Source organism: Prunus mume, linkage group LG5 (genome assembly GCF_029339155.1).
Source record: "Prunus mume cultivar Tortuosa linkage group LG5, ASM2933915v1, whole genome shotgun sequence".
In the NCBI taxonomy this organism is placed as follows: Eukaryota; Viridiplantae; Streptophyta; class Magnoliopsida; order Rosales; family Rosaceae; genus Prunus; species Prunus mume.
Genome location: NC_142702.1, coordinates 23,932,509 through 23,948,828, shown reverse-complemented (window position 1 = coordinate 23,948,828; position 16,320 = coordinate 23,932,509). Strand labels below are relative to the sequence as shown.

General features: G+C 35.5%; 3 protein-coding genes across 3 annotated transcripts; 2 read left to right on the top strand and 1 right to left on the bottom strand.

The window, feature by feature from the left end:
* Positions 1 to 833: 833 nt before the first annotated feature.
* Positions 834 to 4,568, top strand: PUB14 (plant U-box 14). Its single transcript, XM_008235060.2, has 4 exons — positions 834 to 1,354; positions 2,357 to 2,473; positions 2,705 to 3,118; positions 3,199 to 4,568. Exons 1-4 carry the CDS (start codon positions 1,073 to 1,075, stop codon positions 4,270 to 4,272), a joined length of 1,887 nt encoding a protein of 628 aa, XP_008233282.2. The 5' UTR covers positions 834 to 1,072; the 3' UTR covers positions 4,273 to 4,568.
* A 1,458-nt stretch (positions 4,569 to 6,026) lies between these two features.
* On the top strand, positions 6,027 to 7,281 carry LOC103332476 (uncharacterized). Its single transcript, XM_008235219.2, has one exon. It carries the CDS (start codon positions 6,135 to 6,137, stop codon positions 7,254 to 7,256), a length of 1,122 nt encoding a protein of 373 aa, XP_008233441.2. The 5' UTR covers positions 6,027 to 6,134; the 3' UTR covers positions 7,257 to 7,281.
* Positions 7,282 to 8,482: 1,201 nt separating this feature from the next.
* Positions 8,483 to 15,494, bottom strand: ATVPS33 (Sec1/munc18-like (SM) proteins superfamily). Its single transcript, XM_008235059.2, has 22 exons — positions 15,364 to 15,494; positions 15,224 to 15,263; positions 15,048 to 15,128; positions 14,575 to 14,769; positions 14,346 to 14,456; positions 14,168 to 14,233; positions 13,793 to 13,900; positions 13,575 to 13,619; positions 13,146 to 13,202; positions 12,668 to 12,762; positions 12,049 to 12,100; positions 11,860 to 11,916; positions 11,655 to 11,717; positions 11,471 to 11,577; positions 10,846 to 10,968; positions 10,681 to 10,762; positions 10,486 to 10,556; positions 10,315 to 10,395; positions 9,423 to 9,480; positions 9,226 to 9,287; positions 8,928 to 9,021; positions 8,483 to 8,756 (listed from the first exon to the last, which is right to left on the bottom strand). Exons 1-22 carry the CDS (start codon positions 15,414 to 15,416, stop codon positions 8,673 to 8,675), a joined length of 1,785 nt encoding a protein of 594 aa, XP_008233281.1. The 5' UTR covers positions 15,417 to 15,494; the 3' UTR covers positions 8,483 to 8,672.
* Positions 15,495 to 16,320: the final 826 nt, after the last annotated feature.

The window sequence follows — 16,320 nt, the reverse complement described above, 5'->3', positions numbered from 1 at the left end:
CTAAAACAATTGCGTATCATTTTAAACTCATCTTCTGTTCATAGATAAGAAATTAACTTGATCTATACACCATGAATTACATTATTTAACCCAGTAATGCAACGTTTTCAAGAACTTGGTAAACTTTAAATTGAACTTTGTATTAAAAAAAATAGATTAATCAAAGAATAATCATAGTGGTAGGTAGGACAATTAGTTTATAAGAAATGAAAGCGGTATAGCAATTTGAGATTTTGGCTTGTGTTGAAGCCGAGTGCAGCCAAGCCGTCTGGTTAATTTATAGATAAATCTTGGCCGTTCTATTGGTAATTAAGCGCGGGAATTAAGAAGCTAAACACTCTAGGAGGGAGAACTTGGTTGGTCGACAGAGTTGGTTTGCGTTAAAAGGTCAAAAATACCCCTTTTCTATTACCTATCTTGACTATTTTGTTTTATTTTTATTTGGTGCTAATTAAGGATTCAGTGGATTAATCCAAGGATTAGCTTCCCACTAAAAGTTATTTTTCTCAATGTTCAACCACTAATTCATCTTAAAACTTAATATCAAGTTTGATTAGTTGTTTTACAATGGGAAAATCCCTAATTGGTCTAAAGGGCAATTCTGTCACAAGGCAACTATAAATTTGGTCACAAGTGATCTCATCTGACCTCCTTGAGCTCCCTCAACAGTCAACTCTAAACCAGGATATTAAGCAATGACTTCTTAACCTACATTGAAAGCCATAATATAATTCAATCTCATTACTTTTAATTAATAAAATAAATAAATAATTATTAACATTTTATTTTTATGTATTTGTGTTTTTAAAAACTAAGACAATTCTCTCCTTCCATTCAGAGTCGGACCCAGACACACCAAACTCATTACCATATATATAGAGAGAATAAAAGCTTCTTCTTCCAGCAGCAGCACCATCCATGGCGTTTATTTTCACGTTCCAATTTTGCCCCTTTCTTCCTTGACGTCGCCATCCCAATCCCAATCCTTGAATTTCTCTATCTGGGTAATCTTCATCTCCCTCAAGACTTCCACTTTCAAGTTGTGCTAGTCCAATTTGCCTCTCAATCGCACATGGGTCCAACAGGAGAAGATCCGAGAATCTCAGTACTGAGTCGACTCTCCGAGTCGGTGAAGACGATTTCCGAGTTGCCTGAGTGCCGGAACGCGTTCAGGAAGATATACGGAAACTTCGTTCGAAGAGTCAAGCTTTTGAGTCCTCTGTTTGAGGAGTTGAGGGACAGTGATAAAGCGCTTGGTGTAGAAGAGGTTATAGCTTTAGAATCGCTGGGAGAGGCTTTGAATTCGGCTAAGGAGCTTATCAAGTCGGTCAACCAAGGGAGCAAGCTTTATCAGGTACTGTTCTGTTTGGTTTGTGTTTTCTGTTTTCTGTTTGGTTGCCAAGAAAATGAAGGAAAGGGAAGGAAAACAATATAAAGTTTGTTTTTTGAAGCATTTGATCTAGCTTGCAATTCTAAGGAACTTCGAAGTTCCTAATTTCTGGAAACACATTATTTAGCCTAAGAGGAGTGTAAATGAGGAAACCATGTTACTGTTGGAATATGTACTATATAGTCTTAGTTTGATAAGGATTACGAAAGTTGTCACTCCTAATGTATTGCGCAATTTATGTCTTGTTTTTTGGTTATCAGTCTTCAAGCATGATTTTTCATTAAAGGAAGGAGCAGAATGCTAAAATGATTTTTCATTAGAGGAAAGAGCAGAATGCTAAAATGAAAATGCTTGGTTTTTTGAGTTGTGATTTCTGTCTCTTTTTTCTTTCTCAGGGTTTATTTTCTGTCTATATTCAGAAAAGAAATGAAAATGTAAACAATAGTTTACTTTCTGAACTATTGGGGTCTCTTACTCTTCTCTGTTTATAATGATCAAGTAATGTACTACATATCATGAGTGAATACTGAATGTAATGATAAATTATTGTACTTTTTGTTTTCCGTATACAATAGTACAATATTTGTAGTATTGTACAAGACTCCAATGCTTGTGTGTTCGCGCTTTCATTTCTTCTAATTCTTATTGAAAATGTAGAAAGTAATATCAACTTAGAAAGCTGGATTTTATGTGGTCTTCTCTTATCTGTCTTTGACATCCTCCAAGCTTGATTTTATCAGTTACTTGCATACTTGAACTGTGATCTAGTAGCACTAGATATGACATGTTATTTTCTTGAATAGTGCTATTGTTGATATGAAACGAATATGAACATCACTAAAATGTTTTCTTTATCAAGATGTATACTGGTCGTATTTGTTGTATGACTCCGTGCCTTGGCCTTCTTCTTGCCTTGCAAACATTTTGGTTTATTTAAAGGTAGACAGTGTTTTCTTTATGTAACAGGCTTTGCAAAGGGACAAGATTATTGATAAGTTTCACCAAATGACGGTAAAAATTGAAGCAGCATTGAGTAAAATTCCTTATGATAAATTTGATATGTCAGAGGAGGTTTGTGAACAGGTACTTTTACAATCTATGTTTTCATTTAAAGAAGGTTATTATCAGAAATGACTCACCACTGATCTTTTATCTCTTTGCTTTTCTATTTTTTATGCTCTGCTTTTCTGCAATGTGAGAGAAAGCTTTCTCTTTATGAACAAATCGTAAAACGAAATAAGTAGAGCCAAATAGTGGATTATGAATTTTCAAAGTATTTAACAAGAGGTATTACCCTTTTGAAATTTCTTTCAGATTGAACTAGTGCATACTCAATTTAAAAGAGCAAAAGAAAGAAAAGACACCCTTGATTCACAACTAGAGATGGACTTATCCATAGCGGTGGGAGACAATGAGCCTGACCCTGTAATAATAAAAAGACTTTCAGAAATGCTGCACCTCAGAACCATCAACGATCTAAAGAAAGAGTCACTTGCTTTCCATGAATTGGTTATCGCAAGTGACGGAGCTGTAGGGGACCACTTTGAAAAGATGCAAGCTCTGCTTAAGAAGCTAAAGGACTTAGTGCTGACAGAAAACCCAGAAGTTGACAACTCTGAACGTGACAAGAGTATGATCAAGCACAGATCTCCTGTTATCCCAGATGATTTTCGATGTCCAATATCACTAGAACTGATGAAAGATCCTGTGATTGTCTCTACTGGGCAGGTACAACCAGAAGATCTTTCACAAAGTACATCTTTGTCCATTGTGTTCATAGTAGTTGATGCTCTTATTGATCTTTGCAGACATACGAAAGATCCTGTATTCAGAAATGGTTGGATGCGGGACACAAAACCTGTCCCAAAACACAGCAGACATTGTTGCACACAGCCATAACACCTAACTACGTTTTGAAGAGTCTAATTGCTTTGTGGTGTGAGAGCAACGGCGTTGAGCTGCCCAAAAAGCAAGGGAATGGTAAAAACAAAAAAGCAGGATGCAGTGTTTCAGACTGTGATCGTGCTTCTATTGCTTCCTTATTAGAAAAACTAGCAAAAGGGAATTCAGAAGAACAAAGAGCAGCTGCTGGTGAGCTCCGCTTGCTGGCAAAGAGGAATGCAGATAATAGAGTGTGTATTGCTGAAGCAGGGGCCATTCCACTCCTTGTTGAGCTTTTATCCTCCTCGGATCCTCGGACACAAGAGCATGCTGTTACAGCACTTCTCAACCTTTCAATAAATGAGAGTAACAAGGGAGCAATTGTAAATGCAGGAGCGATACCTGATATAGTAGATGTTCTGAAAAAGGGCAGCATGGAGGCTAGAGAAAATGCAGCTGCAACCCTTTTCAGTTTGTCTGTTGTAGATGAAAACAAGGTGGCAATTGGAGCTGCTGGGGCTATCCCATCCCTTATAAAACTGCTTTGTGAGGGGACTCCAAGAGGAAAAAAGGATGCTGCTACAGCTATTTTTAATCTCTCAATCTATCAGGGAAACAAGGCCAGAGCTATAAGGGCGGGTATTGTGGCCCCATTAATGAGATTGCTGAAGGATGCAGGAAGTGGGATGGTGGATGAAGCGCTAGCAATCCTGGCAATTCTGGCTAGCCATCAAGAAGGGAAGACGGCAATTGCTCAGGCTGAGCCAATCTCTGTTTTGGTGGAAGTTATAAGAACTGGTTTCCCACGCAACCGGGAGAATGCTGCTGCTGTATTATGGTCATTGTGCACAGGTGATATACAGCAGTTGAAACTAGCAAGGGAACTTGGTGCAGAAGAGGCCTTGAAAGAACTGTCAGAAAATGGCACTGACAGGGCCAAGAGAAAAGCTGGAAACGTTTTAGAGCAACTTCAACGAGTCGAAGATTCTATTGATCTTTAAAAATCCTCGGGTCGTGGTTCTAATGCATTTCCTAGTACTATTATTAGGATGAAAAAGTGTAGTTTACAGATGTTCTGCAGATAAATCATTGTGTTACTTGTACGGTACGTGTATACATTATATTATGGTGACTTAATTCGTGTTGATGTACAAAACAAAGGGATAAATAGAGTATGTGGGCGGGTTTGGCTCACAATAGGCCTGCATATCAAGTCTTCAGGGTTGTATATTATTGAAGAGTTTCCATTATATAGAAATTATGAAAAAGGAAGCAAAAAGGAATCTTGATTCTCGAACAGCTTTTCCAGAACAGTAGAATTGGTCTTCTGCCTTGCAATGCGAAAAGGCTGGTATGGTTTTAGTTTGGTTTTATTTGTTAAAACAAAGGTTTTTTTTTCCCCCTTTTTGGGGTAAAACCTGTTAGGTTTGTAAACCGGCATGTTTCATGCTTTTCAAACATTATTCATCTATCAAAAAACATCATCCAATTTTTTAATTTTTTAATTTTGGGTGAGTCAAATGATGTATTTAAAAAAAATAAAGAACGAACAAGTTGAGAGTAAGTATTAGTATGGATTCCGCTGTATATGCATACTCATATATATATATATCCAAACTTCAAAAAATTCAAGGACAAACTGAATTACTCCCTCTAAATCGATATTTGGGACAACAAGAACAGGTTTGAATTAAGCAAGCAAAATTTTACACAAATAAAAATGTGTACTTTTTCAACAAACGATAGGATATTTACAATTTATTTATACAAAGGATCAATGCACCCACAACAATGTGAGTCTCGAGTCAAGTTGAGACAAACATCACTAGATTAAGGTTAGTTGGTGTATTATATGGAGATGTGAGGTGGGTGCTAAATTACAAAATAGATATGCAACAACAATGTCATCTCCCTCTTTAGAAGCTGACATATTTTTAAGTGAGGCTAACGGGAGCATGACATTTTTCAACCAGGAGAAGTATCACATGAATTGTATACTCTTTGTGGATCTAGAGTGTGTTTCCGTGAAGTGTGTACTACTTAAAGGTCAATGTATTCTATGACAGTCTATAGATGTCCCAACAACATGATTTCTCTAAACAATTATGGAGATTTGGTTGAAGCACAATGCCCCAGGTCTCGAGAAGGCTATGAAAATTTGACTAAAAGCTGGGAGAAATTTAAGTGACTCTAAAAAATCTAAGCAAATGGGAAGTTTGTAATTTTATTATTATGATTTTTGGTTTTTGTTTTTGTATTGTTCCTTTATATGTTGATGCAATTTCTTCTCAACTTGACACCACGGCCAATTAGCTACTAGTGTTTCAAGTAACTATAAAATTAGAATTTTTTAATAATCATAATGTGTACGAACATGACATGAGAGATGGAAAATTCTGCAAATAAATTAGTTAGCTCTTGCCGACACTGTAAGTTTATTCGGCTGGTTTGATCACCAAAACTTTTAGCCAGCTAGATTTGGATTTTTCTTTGTGTGTGTGTGTGTGTGTGTTTTTTTTTTCCCAACAAAATAAGCTTTTTCCGCTAGGAATAGTTTATGAAATCAACAGGAAATCTAGTCTAATTAGGATAATTAGAAATATGCCTTTAATGCCTAATTGAATTGGATTTCCAACACGCATTGGGTTTAGGACGTTGAGTTTACTTATATTTCTATATAAATAGGAACCAGTCCCTAAACTCCCATATTTTATATACTTTGTCGAAGATGATGGATGTCTTACCTACAGAAATTCTTATCGACATTCTTTCGAGATTGTCTGTAAATTCGGTTTGTTGCATCAGATGTGCATCTAAAGTTTTGTTAAAGACGGTTGACGACCTTTCTTTTGCCACACTGCACATGCGGCGTTTACCTGATGTTCATCAAGTACCTCGACTTATTCGTCTTGTTGAAACTACCTTTGATGTACATAAGATGTACCCATTGAAATACGATGGCATTAACTTGACAAAGAGCAAGCATGCAATTGTTTCTGAATTCGTGTCCAGTCTGCGTTGGTATAAGCCTAATTTTGTTTTCTACAACTTGTTTGGCTTTACTGGTCTTCATACGAAGAAAGGAAGGTCATGCTTGTTGGTGAATCCTTTCAAGGGAGAAGTTCTAATGCTCCCAACAACGAGTGACCTCCAAGTTCCAATCAACAATCTATGCAATGGTGATACGTACGGCATGGGATTTGATAATATGACCAACACCTACAAGATTGTTCGTGTTTCTTGCCATGAAAAGGACATCAAAACCCATATGGCGGCCGAAGTTTTTATATTGGGGACAAGCTCATGGCGGAAGTTACCCTCAGTTCCTCCTTGCCATCTAACCCAAAAGTCGGCATGTGCACATGGAGACATGCATTGGTTGGTTCGTGGAGATGACCACGACTCATCGTCTATACGTGTACTTTCCTTTGACTTCAAGAAAGAGGAGTTCTATTGGACACCTCATCCCGCCACCTCACAGAAAATGCAGGATATGTTTGATTTTGTTAACCTGCTTAATTTCAGAGGTTCTTTGACCCTTGTGGATGCTTCTTCATCAGAAGATATGAAGATATGGGAATTGAAAAATTATGATAACAAAGAGTGGATACTAAATTACAAAATAGATATGCAACAACATCCGTCTCTTCGTTATTTGAAGGGTACTCTTGTGATGTGTCGCACTCTTTTTTTTATATGTGGAGAATGGGAGCATGGCATATTTTTCAATCAGGATAACTTTGTATTGTTTTTGGATGTAACACGTGTTATCGTGAGTAGTGTATGGCTCAAAGGTTCTACAGTCCATAGTTGTACGGACAGCATGATTTCTCTAAAGAAGTATGGAGATTTGGTTGAAGCAGAGCAAGATATAGAGAGCCCCATATCTGAAGAAAGTTATGAGAATCTGACTAAAACTGCAGAAGCAAGTGGGAGAGATGTGGTTTACTTGAGAACACAGATGGAGACCGCTTGTATTTCTTGAGATGCCAATTGCTAAGAATTCTAAGTTGTTTGCAATCTCTTTATCATGATTTTTTATTTTTATATGTATATACTACAGCGACTTAATCAGTCTTACTATCAAGCAGTATCCTTGATGACAGTCATATCAAAAATTCAGTGATCAAGTTCTGCAGAAATGCCGAGTAACACTGAAAATCAACTAACACTAGGATTCCTCTTATGTTATCAAGACGGCTTTAGGTTCGTGTTGCTTCAAAAGCAATACTTTTCAAATATTCCATAGGATTTCCATACCTAGCTAGATTTGGAATTTTTTTTTCTTTTTCCGAACCAAATAAGTTTAATATGTTATAGATGGAATCTGCAGGAAATCCTTAAGAATGTATCCGTAATTAAAACAGAGTTTTTTTCAACTATATGTTAAAAAAAAACTAGCAAGTAAATCACTCCCTAGTAATAGGTTAAAAATATCACAACAATTTCCCTCAGCCGTGCAAGATTATAATCATAAGTATCACTCCCTTTTCTGAAAAATAATATATATATATATATATATATATATATATATTAAGCTCTCTTTGCAAAATACACTTGGAAATATTAACATAACTATGACATATTCGTAGTGTAGCATATTTGTTTTATTAATAATGCATGGTCATCATCAGCTGTAACTAATTCTATAGCATGTATGGTTAACTCATCTCTTCATTATTAATAAATATTCACTTATATGATAACGAGTGGAGGAGTTATACTCACTATCGACAAAAGGCTATATCAAGTATAATTAGGACCATATATACTTGAGATTCATATGTCTAAGTGTAGGCTTTCCAAGTTTGACAAATGGAAGCACGGCATATTTTTCCACCATGAGGATAAAGATCCCTATAGGACAAGTATACTCTTTGTGGATCTAACACATATTTCCATGAAGAGTGTACTACTCAAAGATGGATTTAGCACGGTCTATAGTTGTACCGACATCATGATTTCTCTAAAGAAGTATAGAGATTTGGTTTTAGCAGAAGAACAAAGGTACTCAAAGGTTAATCTTGATAATTAAGCACAAAGGCTTCAGTTTTCCACTAGTCGCAAGAGGAAGGTTGTGCTCTTATTATTATCATCTTTAAATGTATAGAGAAAAATGTGAACTTCTAAACTCTAGTAACATTGAGCTCTCTTTCAATTTTTAGCGCCACACGGCTATATAGTTACTGGTGTTTCAAGTAATGAAAAATATAATTAGAATACAGTGTTTAATATAAAATCAAAATGAGCACACACCATACTGCTGCTGTTTTTGTTTTTGTAGCAACATAATATGACATAAAAAATTCACATCATCAATTAGCTAGCTCTTGCCGACACTACTCAATGCAGCTTACTTCCCCACAAATAAAACAAGCAAAATTTTACAAGTCAATCCAGCTTACTTCCCCACAAATGTTTCAGTGAAGGTACGGCCACTGGCAATTTTCGTAGTCCCGATGATCAAATCATATGCCATCCCTTCCTGCAATATCCAAATTACCATGGGCATTAGGAATTAGGATAATATGCAGACAACAGAAGGGATAACAATAGAAATATCTGGATAACCATCCATCCCTGACACATGGGCAAAATAAAACAGTTGCATAGATGAAATCTATGACATTTTATACGTGCAAAACAATTAACATACCTGAGCACTGAGAAATCGTAGAGCAGAAATCTCCGCAAACGTTACACCTCCGATGAAGACGACAAGTACTAGGGAGCGCCTTCCATCAACTACCCTGAGACGTATGAAGGAATGTCACAATGAAGTCTATACGCTACATTAGTAATAACCAATCAAAATTTTACTGTAAATTGCTTTTCATCAATCTACAAATGTTAATGACATGTATCTGAACAACCGAGCGAAAGAATGTCACTGGATATCAACAAAGGCAGTACTGAGAACAGAATCTTATAAACTAGAACCAGTTGGCACATACTTGTCTACATTGGCTGAAGGCCCCTGCAAAGTGTCCAATGATGGACTGCTTGAGAATCTGCCCTGTAAATTGTTACGACAGAAATAAAGCTTAGCATGCACTTCAAGCATACACAGGCAGAGATAAAAGTAATAGTATGCAAAGCTTTCAAAAGAAAAGAAGAAAAATAGGAAATAACTCAAGAGAAATGTACTCACTCTCTTTGTTTCTGAATGTGGTCCAGGTAACAGCTTCAGAATTTCTTCAATTGGACGCCTGGAGGTTAAAAAAATTCATGTTTTAGAGCACAGCAGTCACATTTACAATGACGAAGTTCCACCAAAACTAATGCAATATGAACAGGAGAAAGGAAAAGGAATAATGGGCCTTCAGTGGATCATAAGAAGCTACAAAACTTTCACCTCAATACTAGAAGAGACTATTTTTTGGTGCAAGCCTTATTTGAAAAAAAGTTCTGAAACCGAAAATTTTCAATAAGAAATATACCAAAATAAAGTACTTACTACTAAGAGACCCGGATATAACATGAAGAAAAGCAACCTGTATCTAATAAAATAGATTGGTATAATATAGTTCTATGGGAAGAAGGTAAAATCGTGTACAGGGGGAAGGGAGCAACTGTGATCCATACTCTGACACCAATAAACCATCCTGTAATACCAACTTCCCGGAGTACCACACCATGGAAACTCTTGAAGTCTATTGATAAGAAAGCTTTGACCAAGTTGATTGAATTAATATAGACCTTTAACATAACAAAGTGTGGGGACCAAGCATCCACTTTACATGAGTGCATTTCAGGCTTCAGTACATACATTTAGTCTCCACAACTGAAATTAAACTTGCTTGGGTCTTGAATATACTATACTGTTTGGGCCATAATTACGAAGCTTAACAGATAGATATTATATCTTTATAATTTCCAGTGGTTTTCCAGGAGCTAGATTATAACAAAAGGCATTGAGATTTGCAGAATACATATTCGTGGTGAAAAGGAATTGATGGGATCTACTGAAATAAAAAATAAAAAACAAGCATACAGAGAAAACAAACTTGCTACAAATTTATCTGTCAAGGAATTAGGCTTACCATCCAGATCGAACAGCATGTTGGACAAGGCGAATGCTAAGAGGTGCATATCCAGAAAATACATAGGCGATATCATTGGGACTGTGACATAAGAAAATTGACTCCAAAGTTAGTACCAAGCAAAAAGAGAACACTAATAAAAAGAATGTAAACAATGAAGGCGAACAATACTTTGCAGTGTCAGTATCCTCAACAACAAGTTGCAGGGCACGTTTAACTGTCAGCCAGTTGCTTTTCGACTCCTGCAAGGTTCAGATGATGTACAGTGAATCCTTTGTTCTTTTCTGTATAAAAGTCCATTCACCAGTTACTGTATCATGCAAGGAAATTAGCAGATGGTTGTATGAGGGTAAAATAAAAACGAACCTGTTTTTTAACCAATCCAGCTTTCTCTAAACTATTCAATGTAACCATGTGTTCAAATCCATAACTATGGAGTAGTTCTCTCCTAAACAAAGAATACAAAAACAATTTAATATAAATAAAAACCAAAAGGATCAACGTGAAATATAGAATGACTGGAGTACTTGCCTCAAATAGTCAAAATTCTTTTTAGGCAACCCAGAATTTGTAATAGAAAATAAGATGAGAAGCCGTAGGACATTTACAAGAGGCTCCTGCTTATGGATCATTTCTTCGATGTACTCAAAGCATCTGCATTCATCAACTATATCAGTTTCGTGCTTGCAAAACAAAATTTAGGTGACTTTGTCAATCCATAAACATATGATAAGTGGAAATATATGAAAAGACAAAATAGAGAGATATATTCTAGGTTCCAATATGGTATACAAACCAACATCATAGAGGTTTGGAAACTTTAAAGTCATATAATGATCTAAAACAAAAAATAATATGTATTGCCATTTTTCATTCATATGGATATGTACTAGTACTACAAAATAGATATTACATTTGAACTCATCAAGGCGATACCTACATTCATATGTTTAACCAATTGTAAGAAGAGAAGGTGTTTTTGGAGAAAATAGACAAGAAACTTGTTAGTTAGCTCTTACAATGAAACCTAACATGGTATTAGCAAAGTAGTCATAATTACATGGCTTTTTGTCTCTAAGTATTTTCACATATAAAAAGAAAATGAGAAGCATAAAATTCCCAAACATGTCAGTTACTAGTACCAAATTCAGCTTACATGTCATAACTTTGAGCCTCAATAATTGTGTGTTCCATGTCAAGTTGTCCAAGAAACGATGGCTTTGATGTGAACGTTGACAGATGCTGAGCAAGATTTATGTGCCTCTAAAGCAATCATTGCAGCAAATCAGAAAATGAAACACCCCTGATGAATTCCAAAAATGAATTAAAGAAAAACTTACCGTCATTTCTGGCAATGAATTCAGCTTTTTGACGAAGTCTTTCAATTCAGAAACTGTCTGGTTCTATATGCAATATCATATAGCACTTCATTAGACAAATGGATTCTGGTAATAACATCAGGCTCATGAACAGAAAATTGAGTCGACAATGATCATCTCATGAGTCCAGAAGGGCAAGTATCCAGCTTTTGTAACATTCACTTACATTGGTAGTCACCTCGGTGTAGTCCTGCTTCATTGATGTTGCTTTTTGACGTAGAATCTGCAATCATACTGCAGGTAGCAATAAGAAATGGAACTCCCAGGGAGGATATGATTTCATTTTTAACTTATAAGAGATAGGTTTGGAAAAAGAAATGAACAGAACAATCTAAACTGGTGAATATAGATAAACCTGGCCAACAACTTCAAAGTTGAGATCCCGTATCTCTTTAAACAGCTTGTCGCTGTAATTATTACAATACACGTATAGTGAGAGAAAATCCTGAAGGAATTTAATTACATAAAGAAAAGACTAACATGGTCTGTGCATTTGGGATCAACAAGAGTTATTTATGTACCAAAAGACTTCAAATCATATTCCCTATCTAACTCAAGGCCCAATCAACAGATACTGTATTGGTAGTGAATGGCCATCATACCATTTTTTGGTTAATAAACAGGCAAATATTTTATTATAGGAAATGATCATACTTACTTTAGATGTGAACAAGCAGTCCAACAAATACAAAAACTAAAAGCAGAAATTCAAATAAAGCAAATTAACAACTGCAAGAACACTATCAACTACTTATCATACCAGGATATATTAATTCCTTTTCAGTAATATGATCTGTCCTGGATTAATATTCAAGGGTATAGATAATATATTTATAAATGCCAACGACTTGAACCAATAATCCAACCCAATGAAAAGCAAGGATAGAAAAAGAGAAGGTATCAATACTATGGCATATGTGTGACAGGATGCCCTTGCATTACATAACAATGCTATGAAGCAAAAAGTGAATCACCTTGAATTAAGTGGAACTTTTATCTTCTTGCCCTCTTGTTGGACTCCCATGACAGATGCATCAAGCTCGACAGCACCATTGTTGATATGCAGAAACTGTACTGAAACTATTAGGGACAGCTTATAACTAATTCAGATTACCAAAAACAAGAATTGTTCCATTCAGAAGAAAAACAATGTCTCATGCCTTATAAATCTAGGTTATTAGTTAACCAGAATAGAAACAACATAATGATTTATTAAAGAAAAAAAATTCAAAAACCCCCTGATAATTAAAGTTCTTGGAAAAAAAAAACTTTTACTTTTTTCTTTTTTACTATGCCAATTGAACTGGTATGCAACAATCCAGTTGAGAAATACCTCATGAGCAACTCAAAATTTTCACTTGTACTTGCTACACCTAGTTACCTACTCTCACAGAGCTTTTTGTTGTGTCATGCCATGAATAAATTATTCCTTCAGTTTTTACGACGACTTACCTCATCAAGAAGCCCTTCATATGTCAATTGAGAACACATGGGAGTTACCATGTCCACCTACATCCAAGGAACAGTCAATTTTAAGCAAAAACCAAAGTTCATGTTCATGGTACAAGTGCATCAAAATGCAGTAACAAAATGTGAGTTTGTAGCTTTCTGAATAAGGGATTGGTATGCAACAACCATAAAGAATTTATAATTTTGTATGTGCAATTTTACATTTCTTTCCCAAATAAAAACTTTAAATCATGTATAAAATAAATAAATGGCATGCTTCATGAATTTAAAGTTACTTAGTACAAGATAAACCATGCTGTGTGACATACTGAAGTCTCATACTAAGTTATTTACGATCGACACATATAAAATGTAATCCTCTGGTGAGAGAGAGAGAGAGAGAGAGAGAGAGAGAGAGAGAGAGAGAATTACCTCCCTATCTAAAAGGATGAGAGTATTTATCTCTGGCACAACCATCTGAAGTTACAAGCAAGAGATCAGTGGAAGGCTTATGAAACGTACTTTTACTCTTTTCCAGTAATTAGAGGATATGAGGTGTAAATCACATAAATATAATGCATGTCTCATATGCAGTTTTTTCTTTTAAAATTAGTTCATCATAGAAGGAGCTTAAAGTCATGCATGATTACATCTGGCGAGTTAACTGGTTCCTCTGCTTGCATGCGGTTTAGAATGTCAGCAACACGAACTGATGATTTGCCTTTTGCCCTCACATTTGGTATCACCCCAAAAGAAAACTGCAAACAATAAACAAGACATAATTTTCACCTACAAGCAAAGAACAAGAACTAGAGTAACTAAAATCATAACTTAAGGGTACAACCATAGTAATCTTTAACTCCAAAGACAACTTTACCCTACCATTCTTACATAACTTGTGTATATGTGTGTGCATACTGTAAGGATTCATATTTACATGATTCAAATAACGTACATAAATATCTCTCACAGAGAAAACTAAACATAAGATAACTGAACAGAATTTCGTATGTATTTTCTGTAACCTCGAGCTTGTGAATGGCTTTTGCAATATGCCAAAGTGAGCTTGTATCACCATCAACTAGGCATTCCTACCATGCATCGACCAAAAAAATAATTAATAAATACAAATCAAATCATGTCGAACAACTTGACAGAAATACTAAAATAAATCCACAAATTCAAAATAAAAAAGTTTCCTACTTTGTAAGCAAGATCAAGTTCAAATGACAAAACATCCTCGTCCAAAGGAACAAAGTATAGCGGGTACTCCCCTATAGTCAACAAGTTATGTACTTTTTCCTCCTCAAGGATCTGAGAAAACCAAATGACAATTATCATCAATCAATATTCAAATGCATGCACATTGCATCCATCGGAAACCATAACTTTTACCTAGAAAGTACATTTATAATAGTGAAGGCATGCTCACCTTCTCACAAGCAACCGACCGGCGAGGGACAAAATAAACATAGTATTCTCTCTGTAGTCCTTTTGACGTATCATTATGAACATGCGAACTAATGAATCTCATCAAACTAAGCTCTGAGCGGACAAGGTAAACCAGCTTGGAACAGTCGGTTTGAATCGGGTCAACCGAAAGATGTCGCAATTCAATCCCATGCTCCTGTTTGCATGTGTCAGTAAAAACAATTACAATCTAAATTCTCACAAAAGAGTTTCCTTCATTATACTCAGCTCATTTCAGCTGAACATAATAATTCCTTTACCCAAAGAAGAAAGTCAAATTTCATATGCAATTTCTTTATCAAATTCTACCTTAAGAAACATGAAAAATCACACCACAAACTTGTCAATTACATAAGAGCACTACATCGTTTCACTAGCCAGCACAAGGAGCAAAAAACTAAATTTCTATGGAAACAAAGAGCCTAATAGAAGTACTTTGAGAATTGCAGTCTGGATGATCGATGAGAGAGAGCCGCTGAGCTTCGGATCGATGACCAAACACTTCTTTCCTCGAATCTGCAAATTCCATAACAATCATAAGATCAAATTCAAAGACCTTCTGAATTTGAATTTTAACGGAAACTGGATTGAAAGAACGAGCTCGAACTCACATTCTTGAGTATGTTTACGAGTTCCTTCTGAGACTGTTCCCTGTTGTACGGTCATATTCACACACAAAAAATATATACATTATAAGAAAATATAACATAAATTGGAAAATATAGTCTGTAAGTTTGTGGTCAGTTCGTACCTGAGAGAATTGAGATTGAGAGGAGCATTGTCTAAGTTGGGAATCTGAGCCATGGAAGTTGAGCCTCTATTTCTCAGTTGCAGAGCACTCTTTCTCGCCTGCTCTGAGATGAAGACGAAGACGCCTTCCGTTGCGTTGCTTTATCGTGGGCCCATCGTCAGGAAAAGTAACAATTGATGGGCTTTTTTTAATTTGGGCCGCACCTCGCAACTGAATTTAGCTTTAAAATATTTGGAAAGGGTGATTCAATTGGATTGGGCTTTAGGGCCATCGTTAGTTTCTTATTTTCTATTTTATTTTATAATTACCTGAGAAATATCAAGCCCAAAAATAAACAGTTTAAAATGTATGTTGAACAGATAAATATTTATTTATTGTTAATTCAAATGGTTCAATTTACCAAGGCTTTTGAATATTAAAGTTTTCCCAGACAAGCACACCGAAGATATATTCAAGAGACAAAAAAAAAAAGAAAAAAATCTGACCACCAAATTTCTTATTAGTTTTCCTTTTATTACAAACCTTAATTAGTCATTTCCTGTCCATTTATAAAATGGAGCAAAAATGGTAAATAATCATTTTATATGTAACTACAAATTTGATTAATATACCAACAGTGTCTAGTAGTGAAAAATGGTTTTAACTTGAGGACTAGTGGTCTGGAATTCTAATAGCACATTAATAGTGTGGGTGTGAAACCACTCTCTTTATAGTTTAGACTATCGTTTATATTTTATACCAAAAAAAAAAAAAAATATCGTTTATATTTCCAAAAATTGATTAATATATAAATTTTAAAATACTCCTATGAATTTTAACTCACGTAACCGCCAACAACTTAATAAGTAGTGTCCCATGCCATCATCAACCTTGGGAATTGGCGCTGACGTGGTGATGGAGGCTTTATAGCCGATGACGTCAATAATTACTTCAAATAATTTAATTGAAGTTTTTTTT

Coding starts and splice junctions, on each gene's coding strand:
- ATVPS33 (XM_008235059.2), bottom strand. CDS start 15,416: ATGGCTCAGATTCCCAACTTAGACAATGCTCCTCTCAATCTCAATTCT. Junction 10,396..10,485: donor GAGGATACTGACACTGCAAA/GTATTGTTCGCC, acceptor CTTATGTCACAG/TCCCAATGATATCGCCTATG. Junction 8,757..8,927: donor TACGATTTCTCAGTGCTCAG/GTATGTTAATTG, acceptor TGGATATTGCAG/GAAGGGATGGCATATGATTT.
- PUB14 (XM_008235060.2), top strand. CDS start 1,073: ATGGGTCCAACAGGAGAAGATCCGAGAATCTCAGTACTGAGTCGACTC. Junction 1,355..2,356: donor AAGGGAGCAAGCTTTATCAG/GTACTGTTCTGT, acceptor TTTATGTAACAG/GCTTTGCAAAGGGACAAGAT. Junction 3,119..3,198: donor TGATTGTCTCTACTGGGCAG/GTACAACCAGAA, acceptor TGATCTTTGCAG/ACATACGAAAGATCCTGTAT.
- LOC103332476 (XM_008235219.2), top strand. CDS start 6,135: ATGCGGCGTTTACCTGATGTTCATCAAGTACCTCGACTTATTCGTCTT.